The 13190-nt window shown below is 59.0% G+C and overlaps 5 protein-coding genes across 5 annotated transcripts; 3 read left to right on the top strand and 2 right to left on the bottom strand.

Annotated features, from left to right (window-relative positions):
- Nucleotides 1–769: 769 nt before the first annotated feature.
- Nucleotides 770–2582, bottom strand: RIT1 (tRNA A64-2'-O-ribosylphosphate transferase; the record flags this gene model as incomplete). The annotated part of the gene is made up of 10 exons (XM_069350949.1): nucleotides 770–815; nucleotides 1471–1484; nucleotides 1524–1612; nucleotides 1646–1787; nucleotides 1826–2026; nucleotides 2071–2104; nucleotides 2147–2211; nucleotides 2255–2305; nucleotides 2354–2391; nucleotides 2444–2582. 10 exons carry the CDS (start codon nucleotides 2580–2582, stop codon nucleotides 770–772), a joined length of 819 nt encoding a protein of 272 aa, XP_069211335.1.
- Nucleotides 2583–2789: 207 nt separating this feature from the next.
- POP1_2 (Ribonucleases P/MRP protein subunit pop1) lies at nucleotides 2790–5557 on the top strand (the record flags this gene model as incomplete). The annotated part of the gene is made up of 10 exons (XM_069350948.1): nucleotides 2790–2964; nucleotides 3012–3108; nucleotides 3159–3273; nucleotides 3321–3429; nucleotides 3474–3720; nucleotides 3768–4193; nucleotides 4233–4410; nucleotides 4448–4858; nucleotides 4904–5290; nucleotides 5330–5557. 10 exons carry the CDS (start codon nucleotides 2790–2792, stop codon nucleotides 5555–5557), a joined length of 2373 nt encoding a protein of 790 aa, XP_069211334.1.
- A 271-nt stretch (nucleotides 5558–5828) lies between these two features.
- Q8F55_002345 (uncharacterized protein) lies at nucleotides 5829–7655 on the top strand (the record flags this gene model as incomplete). Its single annotated transcript, XM_069350947.1, has 7 exons — nucleotides 5829–5918; nucleotides 5975–6216; nucleotides 6263–6817; nucleotides 6865–7223; nucleotides 7281–7383; nucleotides 7431–7503; nucleotides 7557–7655. The coding sequence occupies 7 exons, from the start codon at nucleotides 5829–5831 to the stop codon at nucleotides 7653–7655; spliced, it is 1521 nt and encodes a 506-aa protein (XP_069211333.1).
- A 178-nt stretch (nucleotides 7656–7833) lies between these two features.
- Q8F55_002344 (uncharacterized protein) lies at nucleotides 7834–10603 on the top strand (the record flags this gene model as incomplete). Its single annotated transcript, XM_069350946.1, has 11 exons — nucleotides 7834–8054; nucleotides 8094–8268; nucleotides 8315–8385; nucleotides 8424–8766; nucleotides 8804–9213; nucleotides 9259–9469; nucleotides 9514–9806; nucleotides 9847–10129; nucleotides 10168–10311; nucleotides 10352–10456; nucleotides 10493–10603. The coding sequence occupies 11 exons, from the start codon at nucleotides 7834–7836 to the stop codon at nucleotides 10601–10603; spliced, it is 2367 nt and encodes a 788-aa protein (XP_069211332.1).
- A 75-nt stretch (nucleotides 10604–10678) lies between these two features.
- Nucleotides 10679–13132, bottom strand: Q8F55_002343 (uncharacterized protein; the record flags this gene model as incomplete). Its single annotated transcript, XM_069350945.1, has 6 exons — nucleotides 10679–10908; nucleotides 10948–11382; nucleotides 11418–11728; nucleotides 11763–12117; nucleotides 12154–12645; nucleotides 13096–13132. The coding sequence occupies 6 exons, from the start codon at nucleotides 13130–13132 to the stop codon at nucleotides 10679–10681; spliced, it is 1860 nt and encodes a 619-aa protein (XP_069211331.1).
- Between the last annotated feature and the right edge of the window lie 58 nt (nucleotides 13133–13190).

Raw genomic sequence — 13190 nt, 5'->3', positions numbered from 1 at the left:
TTCTCGATTTCCGATGGCGGCGTAGATGGACACGAAAGGTGAGCTTGAGCAATCGAAGATGTTCGCTAAAGCGGCGCAGTTGTGAACAAAGTGAAATCTCGAGCCAGGATGGCTCAGAGGGAACAGGACCTGTCATCACTGGATCCCCTCCTCCTCCCCCGGTTGACGTCCTGGCCAGCTTTGGCGAGTTGAGCCATGAATCCTTCTACCATTCCTCCTCCATCAGCTCGTCGACGAACCTGTTCGAACACTCCACGAATGACTCAAGATCCTCGTCCAGCCATTCCGAAAACTCCGACACGCTGTCGGCTCTTTGGCGTGCGTTGGCTGACCCCGGGCGACCGCCCTCCGACCATGTCGAGGGCAAGACGATCCTCGAAGAGCTCGTATTTAGAGAGGACAACGAGGCCACGGAGGAGCGCGACCATGGTCGTTCAAAGGTCATGGACTGGCGAATAAAACTTCAACACCAAGAAGCCAATGCGCAAGCGTCTCTCTCGACGTGCTCCCACTGAACCTGCGGGCTTGCAAGGAGCAGCCGTCCTCAATCTCGATGGTGCCTAACGTTTGGCGGGACCCAAACATCTATCGCTTGATGCCAGAGCACCACGCACACCCCTTTTACATATGCATTGTATGCACATCCGTACGTACTGTGTCAAGATCTACAGTCATCAAGACATCAAAAACTCGTTGACTCGTTTCAAACCAGCCCTGGGTGGGTTGCCTTCGGGCCAGAGTGCCACAAGCGAGTGGAGGCGAGCAGCAATCACAGCTTTGTCCACATCTTCTTGGTCGTCCTCCGGGTCCGAGTCCTGGTTGAGCTTTGGGAATTTGCATGCCAGCGCCACCAACAGTGGCAGAAGGGACTTCTGTGCAGCCTGGAGGTCCGGCTTGCTGAGGTGACGCGACGATGGCCAGCTGGATGGCTCTGGTTGATCTCCGTCGGTATTGTTGCTGAGCCGAATAGCAGCATCGAGCTCCTGTTGTCGCCCGGGGCTGACCAACAACGCTGTCGTATCGCCAATTGCGGGAAACCGAGTCTGGAGATGCTCCGCAAGCTGTTCCAATGCCTTGACATATTCCTTGCCATGAGTGCGAGAGGAGGGCAGCGAGAAGATGATGACAGTGTTGTCGGAATTTGCATCGCCCCATGGGTGAACGAAAGTGGCCGAGCTGGAGGGCTTCGGCGTATCCACCACTCGAACTGTCACCCTCTGTGTTGCTGTCCTGAGCGAGGACTCTGATGGCCGGATCGGTGCGCCAAGGTCTGCCAGGAGCGTGGAAGAAATCGGAGTGGACTCGTCCCACAGAGTGTCAAGAGAGGCTGAGGCAGCTTCTTCCCCTGTAAGGTGAACCTTGTCCAGCGCTGCTGTGAGGCCAGCCCCGTCCTCGACTAATTCGTCAACCAGTGCTGGCAACTCATCTCTCGGAGTGGAGAGCAGATCTGCCTTGTGTTCATGATACAACGCTGGTTTGAGGCCCTGATGGGTGTTAGATTGCTGTGGTGATTGCGCACCCACCCTGCCCCATAGCTCGTCATCATCACCAGCCCCAGGGACGTAGTCGAAGGCGACCGTTCGTGCAAACCAGCCGTCCCCAAGGCGAGTGGCTGTAGGGATTGGATCTCCCCTTCCGTCCTCACCATTGACCCATCGCGATGCTGACACACAGATGATGGGTGTGAACGTCGGGTTGGCGTCAATATGCGGTGGGCGAGATGTTGCTGGGTGGACGAAGAACGGGCGGAGTGGCTTCTTGAGCTCGGGAAGGGGGAGAACAGAGCCCTGCAGCGGTTAGAAACGACTATGGGCAGGTTACCCACCTCGAGCGCCTCAGCCCATGCGTCCAACCGAGACTCAATCTGTGCCTTTTCTGAGGCAGACACGATCTGGGCCGGGAGATACAGTGTCGTGTCCCATTCAGAGTCCACTGGCTCTCCTCCCCGGGCCCGGCGACGTTGGACCGCGCGGTTGACGACAGAGCACCATATAGGGACAGTCTTTGACAGTCCATCAGGCATTCTCTGTAGCGTGTGAGCACCGTGCGCCGCGCCCAAAGCCAACCTACCTTTCCCCGGCGGGTAGAGTCCACAAGGAGGAAACTGCACGATCAGGATTGTTCCTCGGTATTCAAGACCACCCACCCTCCCTTCTCCTCTGCATATGTTGCCAGAGACAGATTGGATCGGCGCAAGTTGAAGTCCCAGTTCTGAGCTCCGTTAGGCTGTCTCTTGGTGACCCTGCAGCCTTACCAGTGTATGACCATCGGTGGATTTGAAGTAGGCATACGCCTTGGAGCTACTCTGCCGCCGTCAGTTGTGGATCACAAGGTGCACCTGCGATAGACCTACAGTGGGGTCACAGTACCAAGTGCCGCATCGTTGGTTGGCTGAAGCCCGAGGTGTCAGTTTGACCACCTTCCCCGTCGAGTCGAGACTGACCGATGACTTCAAACCGATTGTTGAACCACTCCTGGGCTACCTTTTGAACAAAGCGCTCGTCGGCAGCAATAGAGTGAAGCCTGTTGAACAGGTCATGCTGCGCCTGGTGCTTCTTGATTGCCTTTGCTGCGTCGTTCATGGTCGTCTGCGCTGAAGAAGAGTCAACAGCGAGGTGCGGAATCGCAAAAGTGGAGGTTGAGCTACAAACTTGCACTTTGGTGGTCAAAGTGGAGGTTTCAGGCACGCACACGTCCACAACCAACATTTAAAGTCTTGTGCGCCAGTCGCGGATCGCGCTCGACATTGTCAACTTTGTCAACAACCCACAACACCCCCTTCACGCTTCATGTCCAAGCCTGGATCTGGGCCCAAGGGCAAACCTGCGCCTACAAACGGCAAAGGCAAGCCCTTCAAGTCCATCCCCAAGACCTCTGATCTGCTCAACTCCAACCAGCAGGCCAAGGCGAGGGGCAAGGGAAGGGAGAAGGTCGTGCTCAAGGGCGTTCATGATTTGATCAAGAGTACGTCCAGCAAGCTTTGGAAGGGTCGTTGGCTGACCACGATGCAGACGCGAGTAAACTCCCTGGGGCTCTTCAGGTTGAGCGCTTCGCAGAGGTTCGCGCCATTGAGATTCAGGCTCTCCAGAATGCAGTCAAGCTGGCAGCGTACGTTGATGCACCGCCATGGGCACTCAGCAAGCTGACGATCTTTTCAGTGCTCAGAGCAACTCGAGGGCCTTTCAGTCTTTGCCTCGGCATCTTCGTCGTCGGGCTGCAAGTCACAACCCCCGGCGGGTGCCGAAGCGCTTGCGGAGTCGTGCCAAAGCTGAGGTGCGTTTCTTCCACTGACAGCAGGGGGCCTGCTAACAGTCGTACAGATTGACTTGGGTGACAACACTGCGCGCATTCATAAGAAGAAGGCCAAGCTTCGCGCAAGGGGAAACCTGCGTGGCGAAAGTCGAACGGCGCAGCTGCGAAGCAGGCAGCGTGAGTCACTGCTGTCCACTGGGAAGATCGTCCTAATCCTTCAGTTGACAAGCGCTGGCTTGCTACGCATCTGTTCCATGCCAAGCGATTCCACATGATCAACCTTTGGGGCTACCGACTCCCTCTGAGCCCTACCCTCAAGTGCTTCCGGTCATCGTATCGCGCAGCCCGACGACAGGCAACGGTCCAGGACGTCAGCTACTTTGGAACGCTGGAGCTGCAAGGAGATCAGCAGCACATCATTGATGTTCTGGCTCAAGTCACTTCTGGCGGTCCAATTGCTGGGCCTCGGTGAGTCGATTGTTCGCCGGGTCGCCCTCGCGCTGACATCCACTCAGAATCGAGAACGGGAGCCGCGTCGCTCACACCACTTTGCACTGGCCGTCGGCATTCCCTCACCGCTTGATCGGACCAGTTGAAGTTTTGTGGGAGCCACAACCCCAACAGCCCAGTTCTCGGCGCGTCTGGATTCGCATACACCCTTCCATCTACGATGAAGCTGCCACCGCTATTCGTGAGGCAGCGACTAGTAGCCCAACTGGCATCGCGACCCCGTTGAAGATCAACGAACTCAGAGATTCCATTGAATCGTTTGAGATCATGGGCCCTTTGGCGGGACACGTCCTGTCCCGCATTTTGCATCTCAGCGCACCGTCAATATCTGAGAAGAAGCGGCAAAACATCGAGGTTCTCCTCGCAATGGACCCAGCGCAGATCCCCGACGGCACCATCATTGGCTGCCAGGTTCACGATCCACGACTCACGTACGTCTCCGTCAGGTATGCAGTTGCTGAATAACGCAGCTTTCCTCACTCGAGTGGCACGAGCGTTGCCGAACCCAGCTCGGCAGCCATCACCCACGCCCTTTTGCCCAGCGATGACGGTGTTCTGGCGTGGAGTGACCTTTGGAGAGAGGATCTTCGTCGTGGCATCTCCAAGCCAACATTCACCAAGGCCCAACTGGACATCCGTCGTTACAAGGTATGCTCGAGCTGTGACTCGGTGGCTGACTCCTCAGATGGCACTGCCGGGGTCCCACCTTCAACCTACATCGAAGGACAATCGGATTCCTATCAACCTGTTGAAGCGCACCGTTCAGTCTTCAAACGCGGACAGCGAGTCATCAGCTTTCCATGGCTTCACGCTGTTGATTCCCAAGGGATGGGCAATGGCCTTCCTTCCATCATTCCTGTTCTGCCGTGCTCGCCACATTGGATTGCAAGAGCGACGTGTCCAGTATCGAGAGGCAGGTGCCCCATCTTTCCCGGAGCATTGGGGTGCAACCTGTGCTGCTGGTGCCGCCTGGGAGGCGTCGCAGGCGAGGGAAGCTGAGACCCGCTGGCTCCGCAAGCCTCCTGGAAAGCGTCCACAGTACTCCGCGCTGGGAACGCTGTATCCTTTCCGTCCGAACTGGCCAGAGCTGCTGGCAGTAAGTGCAGTGTCTCATCGTGTCGGGCTGCTCTGACTTATTCAGGGGGGTGTCGAGGCGGTAGAGGAGTCCGCTATGAACGGGGAGCAGGCAGCCTGCCAACCATGGCTCTTCACATCCGCGCTGTCACCATTCCTGCAGAAGCTCCGCCTCTCAAGCGATCGCCCTGCTTACCTCCTCAAGTTGGTGAACGTCTTCCGCCGTCGTCGGGGAATGGGGCTCCTGCCAGACGCCGATGCCATTCGGCTGTTCGACGATGCGCTTTGCCACGTTGAAGTCAATGCCGTTGGGCGAGGCTCTCCATCCGACATGGCAATCCTGTATGCCACAAACGAAGAGGAACGCGCCGCATGGCTGCAGGCCCAGGAACGCGACGCCGACGAGCTAGCAAGTTGCATGCAGACCGACGGCAGCTCCAGTGCAGTGCAACATGTAGGTTTGGCGATCGAGGGGAGCATACTGACCCCACAGCTTGGGGAGACGATCAAGCCGAAGGAAATCATCGGCTTTGTCAACTCTGGCAACATTTCCTTGACCAGGGGTCATGGTCATGGCGTGGCAACAGTATCATTGAAGGGATACCTGGGCTTGCTTGACGCAGCGTCTGCTTCTCAGCAGCAGCCAGAAACCGCCCTTGTTCAGACTCGTAACGCAAACGGTATCATTCACCGCCTAGCATCGGTTTCGCTTGTTCCATAGGGTACCGACCATTGATTCATATGCATGTATGTAGCAAGAGAGTGAAGTATGAGGGATGCGGGCTGTATTGTATGGTGGTAGTTGCCTTGTTTGGCAATAGGCGCGGAACGCATTTTAGCGCCTATGGAATGGTGACGCGCCTTTGTGACATGAAAGGTGCTGTTTGTCGCGCGTGTGTTGTCTGCCGCGGTGACTCTGTTCGGCTCACTCGACATCCATCCAACTTGTTGTCAACAAACAATCCACTCCAAAGCAAAAGCTCAACTCCATCATGAGTCACCACCCCGTCGTGATTCATGTCGATACCGACTACATCCGAGCCATTCACGGCGTGAGCGACTTGTTTACACGTCCCGCCATCGTCAGTCGCGTCGACTTTGTGTTTGTTGTGCCTCTCTGACGCGACCTCATCCACAGACTGTGAAGGCTTGTTATGGTGTCCCATCATCAAGTAAGAACGAGACGAGCGTAGTCGACTTGAACGGCGACACCCCCATGAGCGAGGCGCCTGCTGCGTCCTCAGATCCAGCGCGAAGCGAATGGCTGGTCGGCGAGCAGCTCGACAAGGCTTTGGCAGCGAACGCCGACCAGATCGAGGTCCGATGGCCCTTCGTGAGCGAAGGAGAGACCCAGGATTGGGAGGGACGCGAGTTTGTCCTGTCAGTTGCAAGCTACACGTCTTGACATGTGAACTGACAGCGACAGGATCCATGTTTACTCCCTGTTGAACATCAAGCCCAGCAACAACACGCATCCTCTCCTGCTTGTCCCTCCATCGAACCCATCAGCTCTGCCCTTGTCTGATCAGGAGCTGTACTGCCAGATGGCATTCGAGAACCTCAACGCGCCAATCTTTTCGCTTCTGCCGTCCCCTCTGGCCGCGCTGTACGCCCAGAATGCCGTCACAGGCGCAGTCCTCCACGTTGGACGCAAGACCTCGGAAGTGGCCATTGTGACAGATTCGATTGTGCGCTGGGAGTGCTCCACGTCTGTCGACATTGGAGAGGCCGACTGCGAGGAGTATCTCGAGAAGCTCTTGCTCAACGACAAGAACCTCACCACCGAGCTGGCATCCGTTTCCGGTGTCTCTTCCTGGGAGCCTGGACAGAGGGAAAAGCTCGTCCGAGAGATTCGCGAGTTCATCTTTGCCGAGTGCACTGGTGACGATATCGAGGTCCCCGTCGCCAAGGGAGCAACCAAGGCAGTTGTGGTGGCCGCGGTGCCAGAGGCCGAGGACGACGCGTTTGACGTCGCCAAGAAGTGAGTCTCGCGTGTGGGTGTTGAGCGAATCTCTAACGCCTCCTCAGGCTCACTGCCGATGCCGTCCCTCAACCGGCTGCTGCTGCTTCGCACAAGTCCAAGAAGGCTCAGGCTGCGGCGGCTGCCGCTGCCGCCTCCAAGGCGTCCGCTGCAGCTGACGCTGCGGCCGCCGCCATCGCCAACGACTTCATCGCAGTGACCATCCCGTCCCTCCCAGAGAAGGAGATTGCTGTTGGACCTGTCCGTCACCGTTTGGCTGAACCTCTGCTGCTTGGAAAGACTCCGGGTGGTGACACCGTTTGGGAGGCTGTGGGACGGGCAGTCGAGAGCTCTTCCTTGACCATTTTCGAGCGCCTCCCAATCTGGGACGGCATCGCTGTTGTGGGCGACATTGCCCGCTTCAAGTGTGAGTGGAGCTGCTTGGCCTGGGGCCTGTGGAGAACGAGTGGCTGACCATCTTCAGCCTTCCCGATTGCCCTTGCCAGCTACCTCGCTCCTTTCCTGCTGAGCAGCACCGACCTGCCTTCGGACTCGCAGGCAGACAAAGTGAGATTGTTGAGCATTCCGTGAGTTTTTCGGCAGTGGGTCGTAGTAGCTGCTAACAGCGGGCTAGTGAATACATTGCAAACTTCAAGGGTGCGACCTCTGATCTTGCTCCATTCTTGGGAGCATCGATGGTTGCGAAGGTGAGTCATGGACGGCCAGATTTATGTCGCGGAGGCTGACCAGATTCCCTCAGGTTGCGTTCAACGACACGGCGGGCAAGCACTACGTCAACAAGGTTGACTACAATCTGAGGGGACCAGCGGCTATATACGGTGTCTGGCAGGAGGCATGATGGGTGAATGCAGTAGACAGAATGCAAGATTTGCGTTGCAACAGAGTCGCATCATGGGAATGGTGCCGTGCCGTACAGTGGGCCGTCGGAGCCGGTGGAGGTAGTTTGGTTGCAACTGACGACTTCGTCAGCCTAGACCTTTGTCCATTCGGTCTCCACTCAGCCTCCCTCAGCAACCATGGCTGCTCCTGTTCTTCTCCAACCACAGCAGCCTTCGCGATCGGACCTGAAAGAGTTCATATCTCGCCACCAGCTGCTATTGCAGCAGGAGCGGGACGAGGAGGAAGAGCAGACTCGGCTCCTCAACTCCAACTGCAGTCCGAAGCTTCTCGAGCAGCGAGGGCTCTCGCTCGGTGGCCTGGGCGTCGCGTCGATAAGTGTCGGCCTGGGTGGTAAGAGGTGAGATACAGTACTAGCCGAGCCTGCTGACTCCTTAAGCTTGATCGAGCTGTGCCGCCCCCTCGCATACCATGTCAACACGGCCCTCCCACCCCACTCCTTTCGGAGCGGCGACCCTGTCCGGATCGAGGAGCACGTCAGCGGCTCGGGAGGCAAGAGCAAGTCCAAGGCCAAGAGCGACGAGTCTGTTGGCCTGGAGGGCGTGGTGTCCAAGGTCAGCGCTGACCTTAAGCCTGTGGACTGTTACTGACAAACCACAGGTGACGGCCGAGCGCGTAGTCGTCGCCGTTAGCGAGGGCAAAGATGTGGATCTGCCCGAGAGGCTGAGACTGTGCGTCGCTTACAACGTCCGCGACTTACCGTACCCAGGCTGAAGCTTGCAAACTCGGCAACCTTTGACCGCATGTCTCGTACCCTCAAGCACCTCGAACGAATCGTCGTGCCAGAGGAGGTGGTTGGGGGCGACGGCGGCGCGGCGGCCGACTCTGCAGACGCAAAGGTCGCGGCCAACGCCAATGTCCCTCTGGTACGAACCTTGCTCGGAATGCAGCAGCCGACGTGGGGCGATCATGTCGCACGGCCAATCTCTGCGCTGCCAGAAGACGACCCCGCCATACGCTGGTTTGGGGAGCGGCTGAATGACAGCCAGAAGGAGGCAATCGACTTCTGCCTGCGAGCTGACCAGGTCGCGTGCATTCACGGCCCTCCAGGGGTGAGTGCGGATACCCGCGGCGCGAGCTGACTGGAAGACTGGAAAGACACACACGCTCGTGGAGCTCATCTTTCAGCTCCTTGCCCGCCCAGCTGCAGAAGGCACCACGCTTCCGCCCCGCATTCTGGTGACTACGCCGTCCAACCTGGCGCTCGACAACCTTCTCCTCCGACTGCATGCCTTGTCGCAGCAGGCGCCTTATTCGGCTCTTCTTCCTCCAGGTTCTATTCTACGCCTTGGTCACCCCACCCGTGTCCACCGGGATCTCATTCACGAGACGCTCGACTGGCGGGCCACGAACAGCGACGGTGGAGAACTGGTTCGCGACATCGGCAAGGAGATCAACGGCCATCTTGGCGACCTGGGGAGGAAGCGTGGCGAGAAGGGCGCTGTCAAGGGGAGAGAGCGCGGCAAGAAGTGGGAGGAGGTGCGCGAGCTGCGTAAAGAGTAGGTTGCCCTCCAGCGCTCGAGGCCATGCTGAACGACTGCAAGGTATCGCCAGCGCGAAGCCAAGGTCGTTACCAACGTTGTGAGGTCGGCTCGTGTTGTCCTGGCTACCTGTCACACGGCAGGCGCCAAGCAGCTCAACAACCTGGCGTTTGACGTCGCGATCGTTGATGAGGCAACCCAGGCGATCGAGGCAGTCTGCTGGGTGCCCATCCTCAAGGCGAAGAAGCTCATCCTCGCTGGTGATCCTCAGCAGGTAGGTGTTGTATTTTTGCCTACGACGTCTGCTGACTTGGTCAGCTTCCTCCGACAATTCTGGCAAAGCCGGACAATGCGTCAAAGGCGAAGAAGGTCAAGGAGAGCAATGGGAAGGGTGGAGCGGCCGAAAGTGTCGCAAGCAAGGACGACAAGCAGCCGAAGCCAGATGCTGCTCCTGCTGGCGCCTCGGCTAATGCCTCATCCGCTGAGGATGGCCAGAATGGCAAGCAGCAGAGCCGCCTGCGCCCCCCTCGAACTCTCGAGACCACACTATTCGATCGACTGGAGATGCTCTACGGTGCTGGCATCAAGAAGGTGCTCAAGGTGCAATATCGGTGAGTAGAGGGACCTGGCATGGCACTGACTTGGCTTCAGCATGAATAAGAACATTGCCGCGTTCCCTGCTACCACTCTGTACAACGACGACTTGCTCTCCGACCCCTCTGTCGCTGAGCACACCCTTCTGGACTTGCCGACAATTGCCGACCCAACAAGTGAAGATTCCATAGATTTACTGGGCCACACAGTCGTCTTCTTCGACACCGCTGGGTGCGAGTTCTTCGAGCGCACCGACGGCGACTCCAAGGGGTCGATTGGCGAAGGTAGCAAGAGCAACGAGAATGAGGCTGCGATCGTGGCGAAGTGGGCTCGAAAACTTGTGAGTGTGGTTTGCAGCGTCAGGCCGCTCACACCCAGGTTGCATCCGGCGTCCCGTCCTCGGAGGTTGGCATTGTCACGCCCTACCAGGCGCAGGTCTCTCTCATCTCGGCCCAACTGCAAGAGGAGTTCCCTGACATGACTATCGGGAGTGTGGACGGTCTGCAGGGCCAAGAACGAGATGTGGGTGAACATGATGCCCAGCAGTAGCTAAACGCTCCAGGCCATTATTCTCAGCCTCGTTCGCTCCAACGAAACCGGAGACGTCGGTTTCCTTGGCGAGTACCGGCGACTGAATGTTGCAATGACACGACCTCGTCGTCAGCTGGTGAGTGACCTCGTGCGTGGTGAGGCTGAACCCCAGTGTGTGGTCGGAGACTCTGATACCGTGAGCAAAGGAAGCTCATACCTGAAGAAGTGGATGGCATGGTTGGAACACAACGCCGACGTTCGCTACGCCGGCGACGAGGTCTGATTGAGAAATCGTCATAGCATATTGCATACACCAGTAGAAGCACATTGATACAGGGCATTGTATCATCTATGTAGTCTAGACTGCTGACGCAGTGCGCTTTTCCCGCTCAAGACGGGCCTGTTCTCCAGCATGAGGGCCATACTCTGGCTCGAGGGCTTCCTCTTCCCTCGGCTGTGGCACCTTGTCCACGTCACCAGAGTCTTGCGGTCCCGAGGGGGCATACTTGGAGTTTCGGCGCAGGACTGCGCCGTAGCGGTGGAAGAGGAAGGGCATGGGTGTGCACATGAGTGAGAGAAACGCGACGACTGGATGGATGAGCACGACACCCGAGACGGCGCACTCACGAGTTCCGGCCCAGTGGAGGCCGAGGTTTGCGTACATGTAGGTGGTGAAGAGGGGGAAGATTGCGGCGAAGACAGCGCGCATGACGGCGGCCGAGGCGAGGGCCGAGGCCGCGAAGAGCTCGTACGCGTCGATGAGGTACAGGGTCATGCTGGAGAAGATGAGGAGGAAGCCGGCACCGAACGGGACCGACGCGATGATGGGTACGATCCAGTGCACGTTTGGTGTCGACGTCCAGGCGAAGACGAACAGGCCGACGGGGAGGAGGACTGCGCCGACACACGCGCCGACGAGGCGGGCCTCTGGGGCGACGGGCTCGCCGCGCGCCGCGGCGTTGGCCACGGCGCGGTTGTGGAACCGGTTGAACACGGGCGTGAGGCAGTTGCCGAGGACGAGGCCGACGCCCATGCCCGTGAAGGCGAGGCCCGAGACGCCGACTGGGGTCAGCGCGGCAGCAGGTACGCAGACTTACGCGACCAGCCGCGGTACTGGCGGAACACGATGGGGAAGACGGCGAAGAAGAGGTACAGGGTCGCGTAGACGATGGCGCCGTAGATGCCCAGGCTGAAGACGATGAGCTCGCGCACGACGAGCTGGAACGGGCGGCTCATGTTGATCTTGAAGACTTGTGCGCGGGTGAGCTTGACGGCGTCGAATTTGGCGATGAACACCTCGCCGGTGCCCGCGGCGTCGGCCTCCTTTTGCAGGCGCGCGGCCTTGCGGCGCAGCAGCGTCGGCGCGTAGGTTTCCGGCACGAGGAAGGTGGTGAGCGTGAGCATTGCGCTGGCGTCAGCTGGGGCCGCGGGCCACGACCTACACGGAGAAGAAGAACTGCACCCAGAAGACCCAGCGGAAGCCCTTGTACTCTGCCACGAAGCCGCCGACGATCGGGCCGAACACGGGGCCGAGGAAGGGCGCGAGGGCGAACAGGCTGGTGGCGAGGGCCCGTTCGTGGCTCGCCCACATGTCGCTGATCTGCCCGCCGGCGTTGGTGATGGGCGACGAGCCGAACGTGCCGGCCAGCAGCCGGGCGATGAGGAGCGTCTCAATGTTCTGGGACACGGCGCAGACGAGGTTGAAGACGCAGAAGAGGGGGTACGACCACATGAAGGCGGCTGTGCGGCCGTAGATTTCCGAGAGGGGCGCCCAGATGAGCGGGCCGACGCCGAAGCCTGCATGGTGAGTTGAGGACAATGGTACGCACCCACCCAAAACGTAGAGGCTCAGCCCCACGATCCCGACTTCGGTCGAGACACCGAACCGGCGCTCGACGTCGCCCAGCGTCGACGCGTACGCCGAGCTACAGAACGCGATGCACAGCGTCGAGAGGGCGACGACCGCCGTCACGCCCCAGCGGTAGGCCGTCGACCAGTTGTACGGGTTTGCCTGCTCGCCGGGGAGGAAGTCGACGAGGTACGGGTCGGCGGCGGTCCCGAGGCCGGGGTAGGGATTTGGGTGGCGGTCAGAGTCGGGTGCTGGTGCTGGTGCTGGCGAGCGAGCGCGCGTCGCCGACAGGATGCGCGCGAGCGGCGCGGCGGGCGACGCACCCTCGAGCGAGCGATACCGTGTGATCTGGATACCTTGTGTGTTTGGGCGAGTGCTGTCAAAGGACGCCTTGGAGAGCTCGGAAGGCGCTTTGGAAAGATCGGAAATCACCGTGGCGGTTTCCGCGAGGCTGTCGGGTCGCGGGTGCCCGGCAGCTGCGGGGCGTGAGGCGCCTGCAGCCAGCGTCGGCATACTTGACGACGACGACGACGACGACGACGACGACGACGACGACGACGACGACGACGACGACGACGACGACGACGACGACGACGACGACGACGACGACGACGACGACGACGACGAAGACATCTGCTGCGAGCTCGACACTGCAGCTGGCTTGAGACAATGGGCAAAGGACACGGTCCTCGGAGCAAGCAAGGTGGCCGCAGATTATCGCCCCAGGGATGTGGCGCCGGCGCGGGTGAGTTTGTCGGACACGACCGATCCGCCAAAAAGTCGATCACGCTACTGTTGCTTGTAATCACCACATGCGCCGTTGTATTGTCCTCGCATTGTCGCTTACGGCCGAGAACGTGTCAAGTGAATGACTTGACGCGGGAGTGTTAGTGTCAGAACTAACTCACGACTTCAACACGACGCACGGATGTTGCGTGCCGTGCTGATAGCCGGCGCCATCATAAGTTGACATGGAAAACCACTATTTGTACACTCCACTTCCGGCGGCATGTTGCCACAC

Source organism: Vanrija albida (assembly GCF_041260175.1).
Source record: "Vanrija albida strain AlHP1 chromosome Unknown contig_2, whole genome shotgun sequence".
Taxonomy (NCBI): domain Eukaryota; kingdom Fungi; phylum Basidiomycota; class Tremellomycetes; order Trichosporonales; family Trichosporonaceae; genus Vanrija; species Vanrija albida.
The sequence above is the reverse complement of the archived record's forward strand: the minus strand, read 5'-3'. Positions and strand labels throughout refer to the sequence as shown.